Below are 22,530 nucleotides of genomic sequence, written 5' to 3' on the forward strand. Positions count from 1 at the left end.
TCTTCCTGATCAGAGTCTTCATCTGAATCAGGGAGTTCTGAAAAGGCCTCAGGGGTAGGATCTCTCTTCCTTTTTCCTGGGGAAGATTCAGGAGGAGGTTTGCCTGCCTCTGACCAAGGAAATAAGGTCTTCGGTCATAGTGACCAAATCCTGCTGATAACCTGTGGGACAGGATCTAGTAGGCATAGGTACAGAAACTGAGGCCAAAATCTTTTTAGATGCAGCTTTTGCCTTAGGCCTATACACATCCACCAGTCCCCTTGAAAGAAATAACCAATGTTGGCAGACACTGCAAAGGGAAGTCGTTGGTAGAGGATTATTCGTCAGAAGCTGAGGTCTCCTTAGCAACTCCATACCTGACCAACAAAGAGAATGCCAAGGCCTGAGTTGAAGTTGAGGGACCCGACAGGATGTCAGACACCGAAAGGGTCTCAACAGAGGCCTGCTTCACCACCTCACTCACAAAAGGGGGCTGCGAAGGTGCCTCTCCTTCCTCTGGGATAATGAGCCTTGAGGGACTAGTGGATGGATAAAGGTTGTCATCAGAGGTCCCAAGTTTGGGTCTTTTTTTCCTTTTTCACTTAGGGAACTCAACCTCGGGATGACCGAAAGATGCCATTGCGTGATGGGAAGCAGACAGCTGACTAAGGTGCTTAGTCAACATGTTGACACTACACCTTATAGTCCTAGTGTTGAAAAGGGCTCACAGATGTCAATTTCGGACATTGTGGTTTGGGCCAAAACAAGTGACACAAGGTATGAAAGTCTTGTGTGGGATTTGTTTATTACAATGGAGACAGTTAACTTTATTTGATATGAGTCACAAAGTAAGAAAAAGAGTTGCCCAATGGCTAGTTAGCTTTAGAAGGATTTCTCACTCTGGTGCAGACTGACCAACATACTCACAACTGTTCTGGGTGGCAACGGAAAGACTGACTGATGTCATGGCACTGGCTGGCTCCCTTTATACCCAACCGTCCTGACGTCAGGGTAGGGCATCACCAGCAAAGGAAGGAGAGAGTTTTTTTTAATCTGGTAGTTGGGCTAACCAAGGGCTTCTGAAGCAGAAAATCCCATAAGTCAGTACTGCAACAATGAAGCACGAAGAACACCCTCTAATGTATTGGGTGGCAGTACAAGTTTGGAATTTCCTTCAGTGGCTGTAAGGTATGCCATTTATAATGCCCTTGGCATCTGGTAGTTTTCTGCTCCACTTACTTTTTTTTTTAATTATTTGTCTTTACGGCACATTATATAGCATATCACTGGTGTCTAGTGTCACCCAAACAACATTACGTGTAAGTAGCCTTAAGGTAACATCTGCAAGAGTTCTCTCTGGTGTCTAGTGTCCACCCCATGTGTGTCATGAAGGCATGATGTCTAAAGTGTTAGCCCTGGTGGCTAGCATTCTCTAAACTTCTAAGAGCAATTAGAGGCATGTAGCTAAAGAGTTAGTCCTGGTGGCTAGTGGTTCCCTGTTCAGCTTTTTTGTTTTACAGTGTCCTCAAGGCTTGCAATATAGAGTACCTCTTGTATCTAGTGTTGCCCTACCCAGTCTGCCATTAAGGCACATAATTACAGTGTAATCCTTGGTGGTTAGTGTCCCCCCATCCCACATCTTCAAAGATAACCCCCCTGATGGTTACTGTTCTCCTGACCCAATGCTGCATGCTTTGTTCATTAGTCTTGGGTGTGTGTGTGTGTGAAAGTATGTCAGCCACTCAAGCCACCCACACTCATTTACGAATTCATTACACACACACACACACACACACACACACACACACACCACAAGGTGGTGCCTCAACGGATCCTGGAAACTATCGCCCCATAAGCCTGACTAGTTTGGTCTGCAAAGCTATGGAAAGGATCATCATGGACCTCATAAATAAAGATATTGGGGACCTACAGACACTGGATCCTACCCAGTTCGGCTTTGTTAAGGGCAGATCCTGCCTCTTAAACCTGGTCGATTTCTTTGAAACAGTCACCAAGGCCATTGACGAGGGGAAGGTGGTCCACACAGCCTACCTGGACCTCGCAAAAGCCTTCGATACAATACCCCACTTGGCATTATAGATAAGCTCACCAGCTTAAATATAAACCCCTATGTCACTAGATGGGTTGCAAACTTGCTCAAGGACAGAACCCACATGGTTAGAATTGCTGGAGCCATGTCAGACTCCAAACCAGTTACAAGTGGCGTCCCACAAGGCTCAGTCCTGGGACCTCTCTTGTTCTGTATATATTTCTCGGAGGTACAGGCCAACACGGAAGGACTGTGGCTGAACAAGTTCGCAGATGACTGCAAACTGGGTGCCATAATCGACTCTCCAGTTGACACAAGCATCCTACAAAAGGGCCTCATAGAAACAGACAACTGGTGCCAGAGCCATGGCCTCAAGCTAAACGTCAAAAAGTGTATAGTCATCCCCTTTGGCAAAAACAAAGTGCCCACAAACTACCACATAGGTGGTAATCCATTAAGAACGGAAGAAGTAATTAGGGACCTGGGGACCCAAGTTGATAGCAATCTCTCATTTGACAACCACGTAGCCAAAGTGGTTAGAAAAACATTTTATATAGCCCACCTAATCATGAAGGGATTCACATCTACAGGGGAGGTCATTGTGCCTCTTTACTCATCCCTCATCAGGCCCATAATTGAGTACAATGCCCCTTTTGGGATGTACCTTACCAGACACCTGCAACAACTGGAAAGACCCCAAAAGTACCTCACCAAGAGGATCAAAGGGCTCAAACAGATGCCATATGCTGCCCGGTTAAAGAAACTCCAGCTCTACTCAGTGGTATACCGCCTGCTCAGAGGCGATCTGTGCCTGACGTATAAAGCCATGTCCAACCTGGAATTAATGGACATGCTGCATGTCAGAAAATCCAAATCCCATCGAGCTACGTGCTCGAGAGACTTGAACCTCAGCACTGAAATAAATAGGACATGCTGGAGGGACAGATTCATAACCCAGAGGCTCCCTTCACTCTGGAATAAAATCCCAGTCCAGGTTAGGCAGAGTCCCTCATTCACTCTCTTCAAGAGGAATCTTGATGAGTGGATGGGAGATCGTAGGTTTACCCCGGGTATCACTTTTGTGTCACTGCTAGACAGAGGCACAGTATACTAACCTCGAAAAAGGGCATAACAAAATTAATTTAAAATGGGTGGCGAAAGCCAAACACACTCTGGCTAGGCTTATAAATGCCCTAGGACAGATAGCCTAGTATGAACCTATGAACACACACACACACACACACACACACACCCATCACCCCTCACTACTCACCCTACTGTTACCTCTCCAGCAGACACATGCATACATACATACATACACACACACACACACACACACACACACACACACACACACACACACACACACACACACAAACACACACACACTCATGCAGCCCCTCCCATACACTAATGTACACCCCCTAACACTACCTGCTCAGCCCACTAAACTCCCCAGCACTTACCTCTAACGCGATGAATGAACATGGACTTTTGGCAGTGTTCATTACCGTGAGAGGCCAGGCTAACTCACGCAAGCAAGAGATTCTCTGAATCACTCAGCTACATAAATCAAGGGACAGCACATAGCTAATTATCATATGCCTCCCTCAGACTACCTTATTAGCATGTAGCATGGCCAAGGATATGGCCCACTGTGATTCTGCATGGCATCATGCAAAAGAACCATGGAAGGGCTGTCCCTGAATGTGGGAAGTTTACTGAGAAGTGTACACCTTGCTGTAACCTTTCTGAATTCAGGACTCAGTCTAGAACATGGCTTTATGCAAATTGTTTTTTTTTTTAATTGGTCAAGTGGTTTATTAGCATTTAACTGAACATGTCAATGATACACCCAAGTCTCTAATAATTGTGGTTTCCACTCTGTGGGAGTCAGCATACCAAAAATCCAGAAAACACTTTAAATTCTTGGCAAAGTACAGAATGTTTATACAAGATATTACATTTTCTAATAACATAGTTATTATCATGTACTATGTCCTGGAGCTTTCTAATAGACCGCCCAGTAAAGTAACCACATATGAGCAACTAGCCACATATATTACAAAATAAGTGATACAGAGTCTGAACAGTCTTAAAATACATATTCTATATATCTGTAACAGTGTGACAAAAAATGATTGATTTCTTAACACATTTACATTAGGTAAACACAGGTATGAATCTATTTCTGCTTTCTGTAGAGTTTGATTCCCTCAGCCTTTATTTGCCTATGTGAGCTTGAACTTTTTACTTAGCCAGCCAGTGCCTTGGGGAAACTGGAAATGGGCTTGGCTTCCCATTGGTCTCTTGGACCACATGCCTAGTAGCTACCTATGAACATAACCTTTGCTGGCTGAAACATCCTACCCATACAGTACAACAGTTAGTATTGCTGCCTTTCTTATAGACACATTTTGGAGCTTTGCCGATAACATTAAGTGAATCCTGATTCCCTGTATGTATAAACTAGGTACTGTCTATTACACTCCTTATGTTACACACATTCCTAGAAAATGCCACTTTAAAGGCTAGAAAATGCCACTTTAAAGGCTACCAGATTAGCTAAATTAAGTAGGGAAGCCTGGCTATTTTCCACATTATTATTCCTACAGAAATAGGGACTATATAGTGAAGCATTACTCTTATTAACTTCTTACAGTGCCTCATCTATAAATGCACAAGAACAGTCCCTCTCTAAAGACTTCTTTACTTATTCCCCTTACTTCAGTTTGGTCAACCTTGACATGCAATTACTGCTATTTCACATTTCTCTTAATATGTCAAGGGTATACAAGCACTCACTCTTCTTGAATATTTTACTATAAATCAATGAGCCCAATCCTCTGTCGTGCTGACAGTGATATGTAAAAAGTTGACTAATTCATCACTAATACTAAAGGCAACTCTTCTAACTTTTGCTTTGTACCAACCATAAAACAAAATATCATCTACAAATCAAAAGTATGCAATTACATCCTTCCGATAATCTGATGGCCTTACTTTCTCCACCTCCCAGTGGCCTAAGTCAGTAGTACAGTAACTTGAGCCACTGCGGCTCCACAATATTGTTCTTTACCTGATGAGAGAAAAGGTTATCAAATATAACTATGTTACTAGTTAAAGCCACTTCTAATACTGAATGTATATTACTCATTGCTACTGAAGACATGCTACCATCATGAGTTATCCATATCACTCCTTCTAGATCTTTTCCATGAGATACCAAGATACTCAAAAATTCAACACGAGTACATAAAAAATAAAAAATCATCTCAATTAGTGCACTAGGACTGTGGAATTCATCACAATTAGTACATCTATCCTAGCTCTTAATTTATATTAAAAAATCCTGAATCTTTAACTTGAGAAAATTACAAATTTACAGCTGTGACACGTTCTACATAAACTGTCAAAGGATATGCGCATGCGTGAGCGAGCACGCACACACACACTTTTATTCACTATAACTCTTACAAATGGTTTGCTGATGTTTTATGAATGCTCAATTTTGAAATAAAAAGCTCTTTATATGAAGTAACACTCTCAGAAATACAAGCACTGTTGCACATAGGGTTAAAGCCATGACTATGGCTCAGGCATCTCGTGTTCCAGTACTGGCTGCTCTGACTACAGCTCAGGCATCTCGAGTTCCAGTAGTGGCTCAGGCACCCAACGTAACTGGCAGTGGGAAGGGAAGAAGGTGAAGCTCTCAGCTCCCCTCTCTTTAGGGAAGGGTGTGGTGTGTGTGTGTCTGGGGCACACTTTCCCATGGTGAAAACAAGTGACCATACTGGAGTGCTGGCTTCAAGTACAAGGTGAGGTGGTACTGAGATGTTACATCACTTACAAAAGTGAGTGACAGACTCTTAAACGACACCCACTAAATGCTGAATTTTGGGAAAGTGCAGTGGAATTATTACAGCTTAAAAGGAAAACCTAGATTGCCTCATGGATGATAACACCCCTCTCAACTGTCTCAAAATACTCCTTCTGGAGACTGAACAGGCCACAGCTCTCTTGTCTCTGCAGGAATGAACTGGTTAACAGAGAGGCAAGTGATGAGGCTTTATGGTTAAGGAGGGCTGTGGAAAAAAAAAAAGAAATATATGCATTGCTACTGACGGTGTATTAGCACTTGCCATTATGAGGTTTTACTTGTTACACTAATATAAGTTTAAGATGTAGACTATGTAAAATTACTCTGGTGAACCAAACTGATCAAAATTAAAAAAATAAATAGCCTGTGCCCAATGGCACAGATCAAAACATTTTTTTTTTAAATGAAAGGTAGCTTTTATGTTCCCCCGACCTTATGTTTAGCAATTTCACAGTCACACAACATTGGAAACTCCCCAAAAAAGTGCACGGTGGTCTTAAACAATCACATGATTTGATCCAACACAATCAAGCAAGTGATTCCCAATTCACTAATCACTGAGGAAAAATGGAACATCTGGTTTTGTTGAAATAACACCACTACTCCAAAACATACCTACCCACACCTCCTTCAGAATCAGGAATTTACTTACATTTTTTCACTGGGAGAGTGGATAAGCTGTATTCACTGCCAACAATACTGGTCTATGTTAATTTTTTTCTCTCTTTACCACAGAAATGCCTGTTTTTACACTGTTTTCTCTTTCAGCAGGTTGTTTGCAATAATGTCCCCGCACCCATCATAGGAATGGGGACTGAACCACAAGTGAGATTTTGAGTAACAGCAGCTAAAACTGACAGCCAGTGAATACTACCATTTCTTAAAGCCACCCATCACTATTTCCATCTCTCTCAATACAGCATGACCCCCGTCTGGCAGCTAGTATAGAAGGTTAAGGCTATGAAGTGGTAATAAGCTGCTTCCTGTAGTCCAAGGTTTGATCCCTCAGCCTACATTTCGTTACTGTGTGACTCTGGGAAAATCACTTAATAAGACAGTGCTCCTAGTCTGGGACTGAAAAAGGCTCATACAGATAACTGCTTCACTCCAGTAACATGATTAGAACCCTTTATTTAGAAAAAATCTTGCTTCACAGTCATTAAAGAATCCACTAAATCTACCTACATAACTGGGAGTACAAGCTATCCATTTTGACAACACAGTTCTCTTAATTGTCCAAACCAAGTGCTAGGTCTGCCAAGAACCACTGCAATTTTACTGAAAGGGCCAGGAAAACAAGTAACTGTTAAATCCCTAATTACAAAGTAAAAAAAAATGCAGGTTGAGGACTCAATGGCAACAGTTCAAAACCATACAAAAGGAACAATATAGAACCCCTGGCATTTGCTAACTTAAGAAAATCTTATACCAGTAAGTAATAAATGAATAATTACCATTTCCACAGCGTAGTTATAAATCAGTTTCTCAGCTGTAACACTGTTAATTTCATCAATAAATTTTTGCTTGTCAGAGAAGAAGCGATTCAGTTTTTCAGTCAGCTGCTTACAAAAGGCGATGCATAACTTGTAGCGGTCATTCAGCATTTTGACAACTACAAAGTACAAAAATGATTTCAATCTTCTGCAGACCCTCACTTCCAAGCCACTTACTTGCATATGTTACTAACAAAGCTAAATGTGAATGCCAGAAATATATACCATTCATTACATGCTACTTTAAAGTATTAGCATACATTTGCTTTACAGATTTGAAAAGTGTTATAAAACGATTGTAACAGTGGTCAGACAAGTGTGATAAAGTAAGGCATTTCTAGATGGAAGCACAAGATGCATTATGCAAAAAAGAGAGGGTAAACACTACATTACATCATAATCCTGACGACAGAGAAAAAATATATATTTATCACAGTTGCTAACCATTACTGTGCGCAACATATCATGTTGAAGCTAAAATATTGTATGTCTGAGTTTTTGAGAAGTAAGAAGTGTCTCACATTTCTCAATAATCACTTGGGAAAATATTCATAAATGTTGGTGCACAGTAAACTAATTAAGAAAGATTAGACGATGCTCTGCACTAGTGTGCAAGCACAATACTCTACACATGGAGTACATACACAAATCACCCACATGGCCCAGATCTACACAATTCTAAGACCCAGTACCAGGGGAGTACCAGCTGGTGCTATTGAGGTGACCTACTAATGCCAATAGGCTCTGGAGTGCAGCAATCCCCTTCCATTGCTCATATGTTACTCAGCAGACAGTGCTGAGCAACATACTAGCACAAAAACAAAATCTCCACTGAATGCAATAGAATTCCTTATGCTGCAGGCAAGCCTGCTATCACATATTACCTTGCCCCACCCCAAACTTTGATACTGGTAAGCTCCCATTAATGGCAGCTGGCACTGCAGACACCTGGTCTGTCCTCATACCTAAAGACAGATTTTATTATGAATCACAGTCAGACATGATGTTGTTCCACAGTGTGGCAGTGCAAGGCAGTCATTTACAGTACAGACTGCCTTACCAAGGAACTACACACAGCTACTTGCTAAGGCAGACTGCACTGTAAGTAACTGCCTGACATCCCTGAGCTATGTAGCATTGTCAATGTACACATCACTGTCTGCCAGCCTGAATGCAGCAGCTCCTAGTATGTATCAGAGAACTAAATGCTCTTGTGCATACTGACAAGTCTGTTGTATGCTGCCGGGGACGAACAATCCATGTTCCTGGTGGTATACCGAACACAGTATGCATGATGCTGGTACACATGTGCATACTATTTTTGTGAACACCAAGAGGGCTTAGAAACTGTTGTTCATGGCAAATAAGCAGCCTCTTTAGAAAGTACTTAATTTTGAGCATGACCATTCTGATAGGGGACACTGTCAAAATTACATTTCCCACACAATATTTACATGCATTCATAACATGTTACATTTTCTCTCTGCATGACAACAAAGCCTAATTCACTGTCTAGGTTTTCTGTATCTTAAATTTACCAGATTACTGCTGCTTAAACTATGTTAAAGCTAGTTATAACTTGAATTAAATGCTAAAGAAACATTCTGAAACTACAGTCTGACTTTTAACTTATTTCTGCACTTCAGCGACTCTACAACCACAGGTAGGTTCTTACTACCTCAATACTATCAATCAGTTTACAGCAGGATTAATGAATTAAACAGAATCTGTAGAATATACACATGAACAGTGGCATAACATATCAATGTTCTAATTTAATAAAGCCAAACTGACAAAAAGTGAAAACACTTTACCTTGTTTAACAGCAGTGGATGGGTTCAGGTTCCCTGCTTTGATTTGTGCTTTGGCAAGATGCAAAGAGGATGCTAATAACTGTGCAGCTTTCATGTACAGTACAAGATGTTCCACTTGGCTAACAGCACATAACAAACAGAAATTTAAAAAAATAAAGATTTTACGTTTCCAAGGAAAAAAATCAATACATAGACACACATTTTCAGAATAAAAATATTCATGAAAAATGGCAGCACACAGAAAGAAAATTAAGAATAAACAGTGCTTTTAGAAATTTTTAGAAAACAGGGAAGTGTGTGTGTGTACATATATATATATATATATATATATATACATACATATATATATATATATATATATATGTACACACGCACACACACATATATATATATCATTGCATAAGTGTGCACATACTAATACATGTGTAGTATAATTAATTTTACCAACCCATATGTTACACACAACTTCTTAGGTATGCATATATTTTCTAACAATCATAAAAGGCTCTTGATCCATAAGGAACTGGCTCATCTTCTTGCAACATCATTCCAGTAGCACCTCTTTGGCTAGCATTTACTTGTGATGGACTGACTCAAATCCAAATACATCACGTTGACACATTTATCTGAACAATTCAAACTCTTTTCTTGTTTTTTATTCTAGTACCATAGTACATTTTGTTGTACTAACTTCTTTACTGGCACTTTTTCTGAAATATCTGGAATAAACTGTGAAAGACATCAAATGAGAAAACCCCAGAAGTGTTTATGTATCCTGTAATGGAAGTGGCTTCCCTTAATTTGGTGGTAAGCCCCCTGAAGTTAAAATATGGCACTTGCATCTCCAACAGAATTCTGGAACTATAATTTTAAACATACCCCTCATTTGTCCTTAGTCTAAACAGTAAATAAACCAGGCTTCTGGTATGCTTTTCTCTGAACATACAGCATGTCAGTACATTGACAACAATGTTAACAACTGCAACAAAACCTGCAAGCCTCTCAATCACCTGTGCATGAGAAAGAGGATATGTACTTAACATAACCTTCCATCTGTGTTGCCCATTTTCATTCTTCAACTGTTGGGTTCAGATCCGATCCTCAGATCGGACTCAGCCATTACTATAGCTCGTGGCCACCAAAAAGCTCTTGAATCCCTTCTTTACCTATAATGCACCAACCCCTACTATTCCTCAGATTGTGTTTGCTGTTTTACATAAAGTAGAAAGAACTAATTTAAGAATCCTAATAGGAAAAGCCATATCTGTGGCTCAACAAGGAGGAGAGTGATGTCCTTATAATCTCTCGTTCTTCCAGAAATTCATTGTGAAAAAGGTTGGGGGTTGGTGGGTGAAGAGTTGAGAAAGAATGAAAATGGACAACACAGATGGAACGTTATGGTAAGTACATAACTTCTTTATCTGATGTTGTCAATTTTCATTCTATCCTCAACTGTTAAGAGAGTCCCCAGCTACCTAAATTCCCAGGTAGACTCTAAGGAAAGATATTACTGAGCACAGTTGAGCCAAAGGCTGCTCTTCCCCTCAAGACCAGATCCAGTTTGTAATGATTAATAAAGGTATGAAGACAGGCCCAGATTGCAGCCGCACATATATCGTCCATGAAAGCCCTGGATAGAAACACTGAAGAAGTTGCCATGGACCTAGTTAAATGGGTTCTTAAAGGTTTTGATAAGGTTAAACCTAACTTGTTGCAGACAAATGATATACAGTCCATCAGCCATCTAGCTAAAGTGGCCTTTGCAAACTGATTTGCTCAATTTAGAATCTGCAAAGGACACAAGTGATTATTTTCCTAATTTCTTTTGTTCTATGTACATAAAAACATAGCTGTCTGTAAACATCGAATACATGCAACAAATGTTCACCTTTGTAAATTTTGTAAAGGAAACTGGTAAATAGCTGGACTGGTTCATATTGGATTCTGACACCACCTTAGGAAGGAAAGAAGCATTGGTACGTAATGAAATAATATCCTTATGAAAAACCAAGCAAGGAGGTTTACAGGACAATGTCTGAAGTTCTTCTAGCAGAGGTAATGGCCACTAGAAAGATAGTTTTCCAAGTCAGGAATTTAAGATCACATTAAGCCACTGGTTCAAATAGAGAATAAATTAAGGCATGCAGCACCAAAGTTAAATCCCATGGTGGAATAGAATCTTTATAAGGAGGTCTCAGTAGGAGGGTACCTCTCAAAAAGGCTTTACAAAGCTTAGTTGAAGCCAAGGAAGAATTCTGAAATCCAATATGAAAATTAGAGATTACTGCTAACTGAACTCTAACTGTTGAAGAGCTAGCTCCCTCATTAAAAACAGTGCCAAAAATTCAAGAACACTTTGTACAGGACCTGAAAAGGGGTCAATGTGTTTCTGTTGTGCCCAAAAAACAAGCATGTTCCACTTATTTCTGTATAGTTTTCTTGTAGAAGCCTTACGGGAAGATAAAAGAATGTGACAGTGAAAGGAAGAGAGCATCGATTGTCTGGCTATTAAAGGAATTGGAGAAACCATGCTGTTAGCTTGAGATTTGAGACAGCCAGATGAATCATGCTTGTGGGGTGAGACAGGAGGTCTGGAATCAGATCCAGAGTCCAAGGCTGGGAAAGTAGATGAGCCCAAAGGAAGGGGAACCAAATCTGTCAAAGCCAGTAAGGTGCAATGAGGATAACCTTGCTCTTCAACCAGGCAGCTTTCTGTAGGAATTTGGGAATTAGGATAGTTGGGGACAGGCATAAAGGAGACCGGGAGGGCAATTGTGGAGTACAGCATCCCTTGGTGAGTCCCCCAGTGGATAGATCAGGGCAAACTAGATGCTGTACTGGTTGTTTAGGGGAGATGCAAAAAGACTGCAGCAAGGCTGGTCCCACTGATGGAAAATCGTATCTGTCACTTTCCTGTTGAGAGACCACTCGTGAGGTAGTAGAATGGATCTGCTCAGTTTGTCTGCTATCATGTTGGACTTCCCTGGAATGTGCACTGCTATCAGAAAGCGAGTGGAAGAAATCGTCTCTTGCCCACTCTGAGGGCTTCTCGACACAGGAGTAAAGATCTGGTTCTCCCTTGCTTGCTGATGTACCAAACTACTGACATGCTGTCTGTCTGGACTGCAAATGTCCAGAAAGGGAGAAAGTCTTGGAATGCCTGCAATGGTAGGAGCACTGCTGTCATTTCCAGAACACTGATATGCATGCTGGCCTTTTAGGGGGACCAATAGCCTTGGACTGTCTTCCCAGGGTAGTCCTCCCCCAATCTGGGAAGCATCCATGGTCACTATTGCCTTGGGCTGAGGGAGGATTAAAGGATGGCCTTGCAGAAGTTGGTCGGAGTGAATCCACCACCAAAGGCTATCTCCTGCATCCCTGAGTGATTCTTATTTTTTCTGACATGTTGATAAAGAATTGACCACTGTGTTGCTAATATCTACTGAAGAATTCTCATATGAAATCTTGCTAGGGGTACTAAAATTCTAGCTACTGACACTAACCCCAAGGCTTGCAGAGTTAATCAAGCTGAAATTTTGGTACTGTGAATTATTTTCCTGATCTGGAATCTGACGTTCGGCACTCTTGAGAGAGGAAGAGATGCTGACACTGATACCATGCTGAACACTGCCCCTATGAATTGCAATACTGGTAGTAACTGAGACTTGTAATTTATGGTTATTCCCAGATGAGTACATGTCTGGAGTACCTGATCCTTTGTTGTTATCACTAGATGCTTGGTCGGGACGGTAATGAGCCAGTCATCTAAGTATGGAAATACTCAGAATCCTTGTAGTCTCAAGTGAGCTGCTACCACTGCCATGCACTTGGTGAATACCTGGCGAACTATGATGAGGCCAAAGGGCAGTGCTCTGAACTGATAATGACTGGCTCCCAGCTGGAAGTGTAAATACCTTCTGGATTGTCTGTTCATTTTTATGTGATAGTACACATTCTTAAGGTTTATCAAGCACATACAGTCATCCTTGCCCAAAAAGGGCAGAATGCACTAAACCATGACCATTAAAAACTCTGTGTTGAACTGATTTGCTCAAGATGTTAAGATACAAAATCTGTCTCCAGTCCCGTATTCTTTGGCACTAAAAAAAATCTTGAGTACGTTCCGGATTCTAATTGGTCTGGTGGGAACTTTTGGAAGACTCTGTTATTTCTAGTGCTGCTGCATTCCTCTGACTGGGTGGAACATCGGGAATTTTTTATGCAGGTGGAAGTGTTAGGGAAAAGAGAATTATATAACCTCTGGAAATAATTCTCTGCACCCAAGTAGCTTTTGTTATGTCTAGCCAGGCTCTCTGGTGCAGAGATAATCAACTCCCAGACTACCTCCAGAGGGGGACAACTGGGCCTTCTTTTAGGAGCACTGATAGGGTCTATCAGAGAAAGCATCTCTGGACCTCTGATTCTCCAGGTTTCCTCTGCTGTGTGGGCATCATTGTCCATTTGAGTTCCCCTCTCTGCCCCTAGGGAAACTGTCGCCACATGAATCTTGGGAAGGACCCTGGGACTTCCTGAACCACAATTTCTGGCCACCTAGTTGATTTCTAGAAAATAATCTTTGAGGGGTCGAAAAATGTACACCCACTGCAGAAAGAATCTTTCCATCTTTTTCACACCTGGAGAGTGTGTCCTTCACTTTTGGGCCAAACAATGAACTACTGTCAAAATAAGCATTGACAAACAATGACTTAAAAGGCTCTGCAGAATCATACAAATGCATCCAGGCATGTCTCCTAATAGTAATGCCTGTACCCACTGTCCTTGAGGTACCTTCAGTAGCATGTGAGATAAGTCACATGGATGAATTTGAAATAGATACTGAAGGGTTAACTGAGAGTCCACAGAAAACTGAGTCTCATCAGTAACGGTCCCTGAAAGGAATTTTGAAAGTTCCTTGATCAAGTACCTTTGCAGTCTGGTACAGTGAGCCAAGTAGTTCAGTGGCCAAAAGGCAAAGGTCACTGAAGCATACAGGTGCTTCACAAATCTGTCCAACACCCTAGGCTTCTTGTTAGGGGTATGGTCAGAGTAAATCTGCTCAGCAGGTTCCTTCTTGGTGGGTGTCACGTCTACAGGCAACCCATTACTCCAGAATTCTCTACGTACTGGTGGAGCCAGAATCCAATCTGGTCTCTTGAGTACTGGCTCAACTGAGTAAGGCTCCTTGCATGTCTGCCTAGAGATCATGTCAATGAGCTCATCAGCGGGCGGAGTAACCCAGGAGGTAGACGGGCCAGCTCCAAAGGCATCCAGGAATACTGATTCCTCTGGTTGAGGGTTATCAGAAGACCAATCACCTCTCTGCTAAAGACTCTCCAGGATGTCTCCAAATGAGACGTCTTAAGAAGTGATCTTGGGGACCCTTTTCCTTAATCGAAATCAGTATCCCCTATGATTGACTCCTGAGGGGAGTCCAAGTGCCTCTTCTTGCACTTCCTTTTCCTAGGGAGTTCCTTGGTGGGATGCTCTGGTGAAGTATCAGAAGAGATTGTAAAACCCTGCTGGGTGGCCTGGAGACTTTGAGCTGGCTGTCCCTGTGCTGTAGAATGATGTGGCTCAAGACGCAGAGATTTCAGAGATCCAGAGAGAAGATCCGAGGAGGGAGGGTCCATCCATCTCGAGAGCTCAGGCTAACCACATCTATTCGAGAGGGGCTCAAAAGCTTTTTGGTGGCCAAAAGCTTCAGTAATGGCCAAGTTGGATCTGAAGATTGGATCCAAACCCAACAGTTGAGGACAGAATGAAAACTGACAACATCAGATCTCACTTTATTTCGTCCGTCACTGGTATACAGGAAGGGAGCCTCAGCTAAAACCCATATGGCCAGGGCTTAAATTATCAGTCTGGGTATTGAAGAAGATAGCAGGGGAGGTGAAGAATGATGAGATTGAGTCTGGTCACCTCTCAAAAGGTGAAAGGCTGCAGGAATTTATCCTGGAATACATACTTTGTCTCTAACTCCCTTAACTCCCTGGTGAAGACCAGAGATGAGATGAAGGCATCCTCTTACAAGCACAGCAGGGCTATAAGGGAAAATGTCAGTGATGAAAGGAGGGGTGACAAAGTCCTTATACTTCTCCACTGAGGCATCTGCAGAGGACTGCCGGAGCTTAAAGCATAGGTACAGGAGTGGAGAAGAAAAAAACATAAAGCTTTCTGAATTACTTTAGGTATTGCTACTTCACAGAAGTGTATTAAATCAGTAACATTTACAACTCTCTTCAACAGTTTAATTTGCCAGAATACCTGGCTATCATCAAGCACAGAAAGAAATACTCTGCAAATGGACAGCAGAAATCATGTCTTCTAATGCATGAAGTGAATAATATTCCCTCTTCATTATAGAGCTTCATCAAGATCTTGCAGACCTATAACAGCCATATAACAATTTTGTCAAACTTTTGTTATGGAAACGCATGGGCTATATTTTAACTTCAGAGGGCTTGCCACTAAATAAGGGAAAAGTTAGAGTTGTGCTACACATACCTCCACCAATCTCTTTCCTATTCATGGAAGTTCACTCCATTGTACACAACTCCCTTTCAGTTCTACTCTTCAAGCTACTGGAATTTTTTTTTTTTTTTTTGGGAAATACATCACTGGTAAGCCTGCAGGACTTAAGTGGATATGAAGAACTCCTGGCAAACAGCTGAAACTAGAAAATAAATCTTCATAATCTTCAAGCATATCAGCATGAACACCACAAATTCTTTTCACTTTGCTGAACTACTATTAAGTGAAATAATCCAATACAGAAGGCATACCTCTCAAGAGTACCTCATTACAAGGAATGTACCTCATTTGGGGTCTTAAAAAGTTCACTTTCCTTGCAGTTCCACATTGAAAAGGTCTATCACACACATTCGGTGTTAGGAATTTTCTAAGTGAAATCCATGGTAAATAGAAATGAACCATATTAATTCAGTAAAAGATCTTATTTATAAGTAAAACCAGCATATTTTAACCATTCTATGACCTTCCTAGTTGAAGTTGTTTGTAAGCCATTAGTATGTGTTCCACATTTTGCCCATTTGTTCCACATTATGAGGGCTAGTGTTCCTCATTTTGGAGATGGAGGGTTGAGAGCTATGACAGAAGGCAACTCTAATCAAACTATCTGAAAATAAATGTAGTTTGTATTCTTATAGCACAACAATTGGTGATCTGAGTGAGTACACAACTTGTACACAGAAAGCTTTAATTTACTCTCTGTCAAGCTTCACTAAATGTTTGAGCACACATTACTTTTCAGTGTGTCCAGCTTAAAAAACAGCACATGTTAAACATTTACATTGAGTTTTTCTGACCAGAAGGCTGATAGATTCTCTTGTTTTAAAATCCCTGGTCACATTCTGGCATAGTATTCACTTTTTAAACCATTACCACACACATAACTACATAATTTTTATGGTTTTGTTCCTCCTTTTTAAACCATTACCACACATATAACTACATATTTTTTATAGTTTTGTTCCTCCACGTGCATTACTTTCACCCGTACATTTGTTTCTTATAGTTCACTCATTTTAGCAATGTGTTTGTTTTGCTACATCTTCTATAGACCTGATAAATGCAGGACACTTCCTTTAATTGTGTTTATAACTACACCTTGTGCAGAGCACCAACATTTTTCTCAAGCTTTTCAAGTCTTTCATGATTACCATGGTCAATGTAATCATTTTTAGGTATCTTCTTGTTTCTGCTCTCACATGCAACTTTATATACATTTATTTGCATACCAAGTTCATTTAATTGAGACAAAGTAATGCCACTCATAGACTATCAACAGCTTTATTAAACATTAATTCTGTTGCTCAAAGTAATTTCAACACTGTCTGATAATTTGTTATATCACAGATGCAGAGAAGCTTAAACATGCATAACTGACTAAGCAAGTAAGTAATCATGAATTTGTGTTTTTACCTACCCCCATTCTTTACTGAGCTGGCTTATTTGATCCACAACTACACTCTCCTGAATCTGGTACAAGGAGACTGCTGAAGTACCCATTTCCAAGACTCCACCTCTGGATGTTACGATGTCCATGACACACTCGGTAAATGACAGCATCATGTTTAAGTGACGTAAAGTATCCGTGTGTTCTCTCTGTGTTATTGGAGGGGGTAAACAGCATTAAATTAAAATCTTCCACAAATTTTACTCAACAAAACAAAACACAATTTAAAGAAGGTTTTGCATCTGTTAACAAGTTCCTCCTTCAGTCTTTAATGCTAGTCTGCTACCCCAACTATCTGTACAACACATTAGTATGTTAAACTATGTAAACTATCACATGGCAGTTGGCAAGGCAATGGGCAACAGATTATAATAATACACATTATGTGCACTTTGTGCTTTATTTTTTAAATGCAGACAATTACTATAATCCAGCATGGCTCACAAAAATGGAATGACTTTTTAGGAATACCTGCAAACAAATTTAAGTTCTAGAATAATGAACAACCAAAGCACGGAACTGTTCATCTGGGTGTAGAGATGATGCTAACAAACAACATAGAAATGCAAATTTTCTAGTTCAATTTTGTTAGGAATATCAATTTCAGTGCAAGAAAGACTCAATAACCCCCTCCCCACAATAACATTAGTAACAGTACCAGCAATTGCATCTGGAGAGGGCCCATTTCAAACTCTTAACTGCTGAAATATTTATCACTAAACTTAAACTCCTAAGCTAAATGTGCAATTCACAACCTGAAGAACAGTTACAAACAGACTAAAATCCATGGACTGCAATCAAATGACGTCACTCCACATATCAAAAGGATATTTAAAAATTGGGAAAGAAGGTTAAGAAATGGTCATTACTGATGAGAATTCTGTAAATATTCATCATTCCTCACACTTAAGTTGGTATGTAGCTCTGGCTGGGAATGAGTTACGTTCCAAGAGAAACAGCCAATACCATGACAAAGCACTGCCATTACAGTGCCCCATCAATGATTATGGCACCAGTCACTCAAGACGCAGTTTGTTTCTGCCCCAGTGGCTTACAAAATGTTGGAGGGAAGCGGGGAAACAAAAATACTGATGGAAATCAAAGCAAAAACATTCACAACAGAAAACAGGGAAATGTAATTGAGGAGACCAATTCATGAAGCAGTTGAAAGTGTAGGGTATGCTCCAAAAGGAGACACTTTTATAGTATAATCCTAGTGACAAAAGTGCTTTGGGTGAGACATCTGACAAAACACACATGCCGAAGGGAGCAACAAAACACCTACACACCATAAAGAACTGCAAGCATAATTTCATTAAAACAAAAAAGTTAACAATGAAATAATAAACATGACAGCAGATTGACAAAATATGCACCCTGTATCAGACAATAACATTACAAGGTGTGACGCACCACCTCTAGCTCAGTAATCAAGGAGCCTCAATCCTCACCACTCGCACCGATGGGTAATGTACATTGGGAGGATGACAGGTACACACACAGTACTTTCAGATGCAGCTCACTACATCAACTGCAATTTCCCTTAAGAGCACAGAGAGACCGCAATCAGTTTGGGCCTGGCTTCTCCCTCTTTCTCCAGATCCGCAATAAGATTCCCCACTGGCATAGCTATAGAGTTGAGATTTTAGCTGAGTGGCCAAGCCAAGACCTCCAACACTCTTTGTCCAACCAATCCTTTGTGTCCCTGCCCAAGTAGCAGAGACACACACTTTTTGAGGTTTGTTTTATACACATACCTGGGAAAGGCTGGCACTGGTGTTCTAGCTATGCCCCCTTTTGCCCAGACTATAAGGTAGTTATCACTGCCACCAGCCACGTCCTTATCAGCTACTTTAAGGCCCTTAGCAAAGGGTATCCTGTCTTATTGTGTAATGTTACTATCAACACAAATGGTAGTGGCCCACACAGTGTCAACAAATAAATATGCAAGCACTCTCAGAACTTAAATATGTCTCACAAATATCAGCCACAATGAAACGTTTAAATATATTTAATAATAAAAACAGGAAAATTCTCAGTATATAATCACAGTAATATAAGAGTTCAAAATCACAGGAAATATTTAAAACATTGCAGGACAGTCTCAAATACATAAAGAAAACATCTAAACTATACTTCACTATATTCCTGACTGAATCTAAGAGAATTACTATACCCAGGAAGGCAGATGTGGTGAACGGGTCTTCATGTCAGGTCAAAGACAAAATATGGAATACTCAGTCACACAGAATACTCAGTCACTCTCACAAAGTACTTAAATTAATATCTCAAATATTACTGCTGGGATAGCTTGTAGAATGACATAATTTCTTGTCATCTGACTCTATCCCAGGTAAAACCCCCCACTGATGCAGCTGGTAGCATCTAGCATCTACCTGTGAAAATACACTAAGGCTTTTCTTAGATCTAAGGCAGATCCTGGAAGTCATAAAACAATAAAACACTTCCACATCTCAAGCCTAGTAATTATTTCTCTTTCAAAACAACACAGACAGCTCCCAATACAGACATCCTGTCTCTTGATGTCATAAAGTAATTTATTTTCAGCTATTTTTCTGACATTAACCTCTTGTGTTCCAGTTTCCATTGTTAAAATAGATACATCTAAATAGTTACAATAGTGCAGGTAAATTTCTGTTCTAATCCAGTAGGGTACACTGTGGTTACATTTTTAAGCTCAGTACTTTATAAACCCTTTATAACACACACTTCTGTACCAGCAGTTTGATATCCACGTAACATACAGCTGTAATACATTTGTAACATAAGCATCTTACATGAAGCATATTGACATTCACAAATGACACATAACCATTTACAAAATTCCAGAGAGCTGTGCTGGCAGTATCTCTTTTTGAAACACTTTTATATAAATCATATTAATATTCACAACAACATATAATTATTTACAAAATTCCAGACAGTTGGGCTGGCAAGTATCTCCTTTCATGACACAAGGCTTATTCTGACCCTAGTGAATTTTATTCAGTTAATCTCAAGTATCTGTCAGATCAGAGACTGCCCCTCAAATGGATTGCTATCAAAAAGGCCTCATATATAAAAATAAGCAGTCCCTCAGTCTTCCCTTCAGTTTCTTCTGGCTTTGGAGTATATAAACACTGAAGGAAGCATAGCTATAAATCAATTTTCTAAGAAGTTGAGCAAGAAGTATACTATGGAGAGGTTAACTAAAAAGTGAGGGAGTACAGGAGAGAAGGAAGTCCTACTTTCTTAAGTACATAATCTACTAATCCAGTGAGAACCTCATATAACTATTACACCTGGTATTAAGGTGCTCTCACAGCAGGTAGCAGCATTACCAGACATGCTCTCAATCAGCAGGCTATATTAGCAGCAGCAGGAGTAGGAAAACTATGTATTGTAAGACATAGCAAGATGATCTCAAAGCATGATATGTAATATAATGACTCTTCTGATGGTGTATCTGCCTCGGAAAGCTATGCAAAGTTTAGAGGATCTAGTAAAGATTACAAAAAGAACAGGTGTCAGATGCAGAACAAACTAACTTTTGAGAAAACAATGGAAAAAAAGACAACAGATGTGGAAAATACTCCAGGATTATGGTCTCTTAGAGCTCACAATTCAAAAATCATTCTGAGAAGTGAAGGTGGTTTGAGATTACCTGATTTGAAGGGGTATTTCAGAGCTACACAGTTAAGGCTCATATACATGACACAAAGTAGAAAGGGATGATAATGAAACGGGGGGGGGGACTCAAGAAATAAGGACAGTGTGTGATTTTTGGATGCAGATCCTTAAGGAGAATAACAATAACAATACAGAATATTATATTCATAAAGTAGCAAAAAGTATTCTAAGAACTAAGTCAGTATGGGAATGGAGAAAGGAGATTCTGCTAATATGGATGACTGCAATTAAGGGTACAGAGAATAGGCAAGAGGGGGCTGGAATTTACTGGAGAAAACTGGCAAAGGAACCACAGTATTGTGAGCAAATAATTGGAGAGGGAAAGGTAATATAATAGGAAGAGGTCAATAATACATTTGGACTGCTGGCTAGAGATTGCCTTCTCTATCAAGGACTAACATCAGAGCATAGGCAAAAACAAAGGAATTGGGGGGGGGGGGTCCTAAGTGAAAGATTAGACTAGTAGAGTTTTTTGAAGAATCTAGAACAGAAGCTGCTGTTAAATTGATAATTAGTAGGGTATACATAATATTGCATGATAACTATAAGAATCATTCAGATGAGGTTAGAAAGGATTGGGAAGAGAGAGAGGACAAGCAATTCACAAAGAAGCAGTGGGAGGATAAATGTATGGCTCCCAAACATAAAACAAATTCTAGAAAAAACAGGACTTTTGCTTGGAAGTGTTTGTACACCTATACATATACCCCAAACAGACTACAAAGAAATTTTCCTCAGGCAGATTACAAATGTAGGTGTGATGGGGAAGAAAGAGTTAATTGGTAATATATAATGAGTTGAGACACTTTAAAAATTCCCTGCAGACTACTCTGTCAGAAATACTGGGTGGGCAAAGAGGTGTAACTAAGGATTTTTTTTTAATTGTAGGGAAACAGAAAGTTTACCCCGGGGATCACTTCAATAGCTCTACTGGACAGAGGCACAGGGAACTAAGGGGGCGGCGAAAGCCAACACATTCCGGCTAGGCTTATAAATGCCTTCGGGCAGATAGCCTAGTACCTACCTATGAACCTAATGCAGAATCGGAATTGCCTAGACATAGTAAGGCCTTGCTGAGTTTAATTCTGGTGGCTGACAAAAAGCATTTACTAGAAAATGAAAATCAAAGTCTAACCCAACCATACTAGTAGTGAATATAGTAACAAAAACAGGAAATGGGATCTTTAGAAAAGGCTAGGAGCAAATTACATAGAAAAATGGGAATTGTGAGAACGATACTTGCAGAATAATGTTTTGGATGTAGAATAAAGCTTAATGGAAGGCAAAAATTGAATGAGCTATGTAATGTTTGAATGACAATGACTGTATAGTACATTATGTGTAATGTATAACGTTTGCAACTGAAAATAAGTCACTATAGTTTGTTTTCATTTATATAAATATATGACTGATCATATAGGTGATAATTCAATAAAGACATTTCTTGTTTAAAAAAATAACATTCTGAGAAATACTGCTTTAAGACATGCTAGATTTCCTTGCTTTTGGTGAAGGAGACAAACAACTGTGGTTTCTTCATTAAGGACCAAACTCAATGCAAAGAGAAAAATGGCTGCCAATATCCAGCTAAATATGGAAAAATATTCAACACTGCTGGATCCTTCCATGAAAAAGACATGGAGATGCTT

At 40.1% G+C, this 22,530-nt stretch overlaps 1 protein-coding gene across 1 annotated transcript in view; it reads right to left on the reverse strand.

Annotated features, from left to right (window-relative positions):
- ULK2 (unc-51 like autophagy activating kinase 2) overlaps positions 1–22,530 on the reverse strand; it is a 711,692-nt gene that overhangs the window by 79,607 nt on the left and 609,555 nt on the right. Inside the window, exons 24-26 of the mRNA XM_044054320.1 lie at positions 17,162–17,340; positions 9,217–9,335; positions 7,364–7,521 (exon numbers count right to left, since the gene is read on the reverse strand). Of these exons, the coding sequence (XP_043910255.1) occupies positions 7,364–7,521; positions 9,217–9,335; positions 17,162–17,340 (456 nt within the window). The remainder of the gene's footprint in view (positions 1–7,363; positions 7,522–9,216; positions 9,336–17,161; positions 17,341–22,530) is intronic.

The sequence above is a fragment of the Protopterus annectens genome, chromosome 13.part0, assembly GCF_019279795.1.
Source record: "Protopterus annectens isolate FY-2018-M chromosome 13.part0, PAN1.0, whole genome shotgun sequence".
Taxonomy (NCBI): Eukaryota; Metazoa; Chordata; order Ceratodontiformes; family Protopteridae; genus Protopterus; species Protopterus annectens.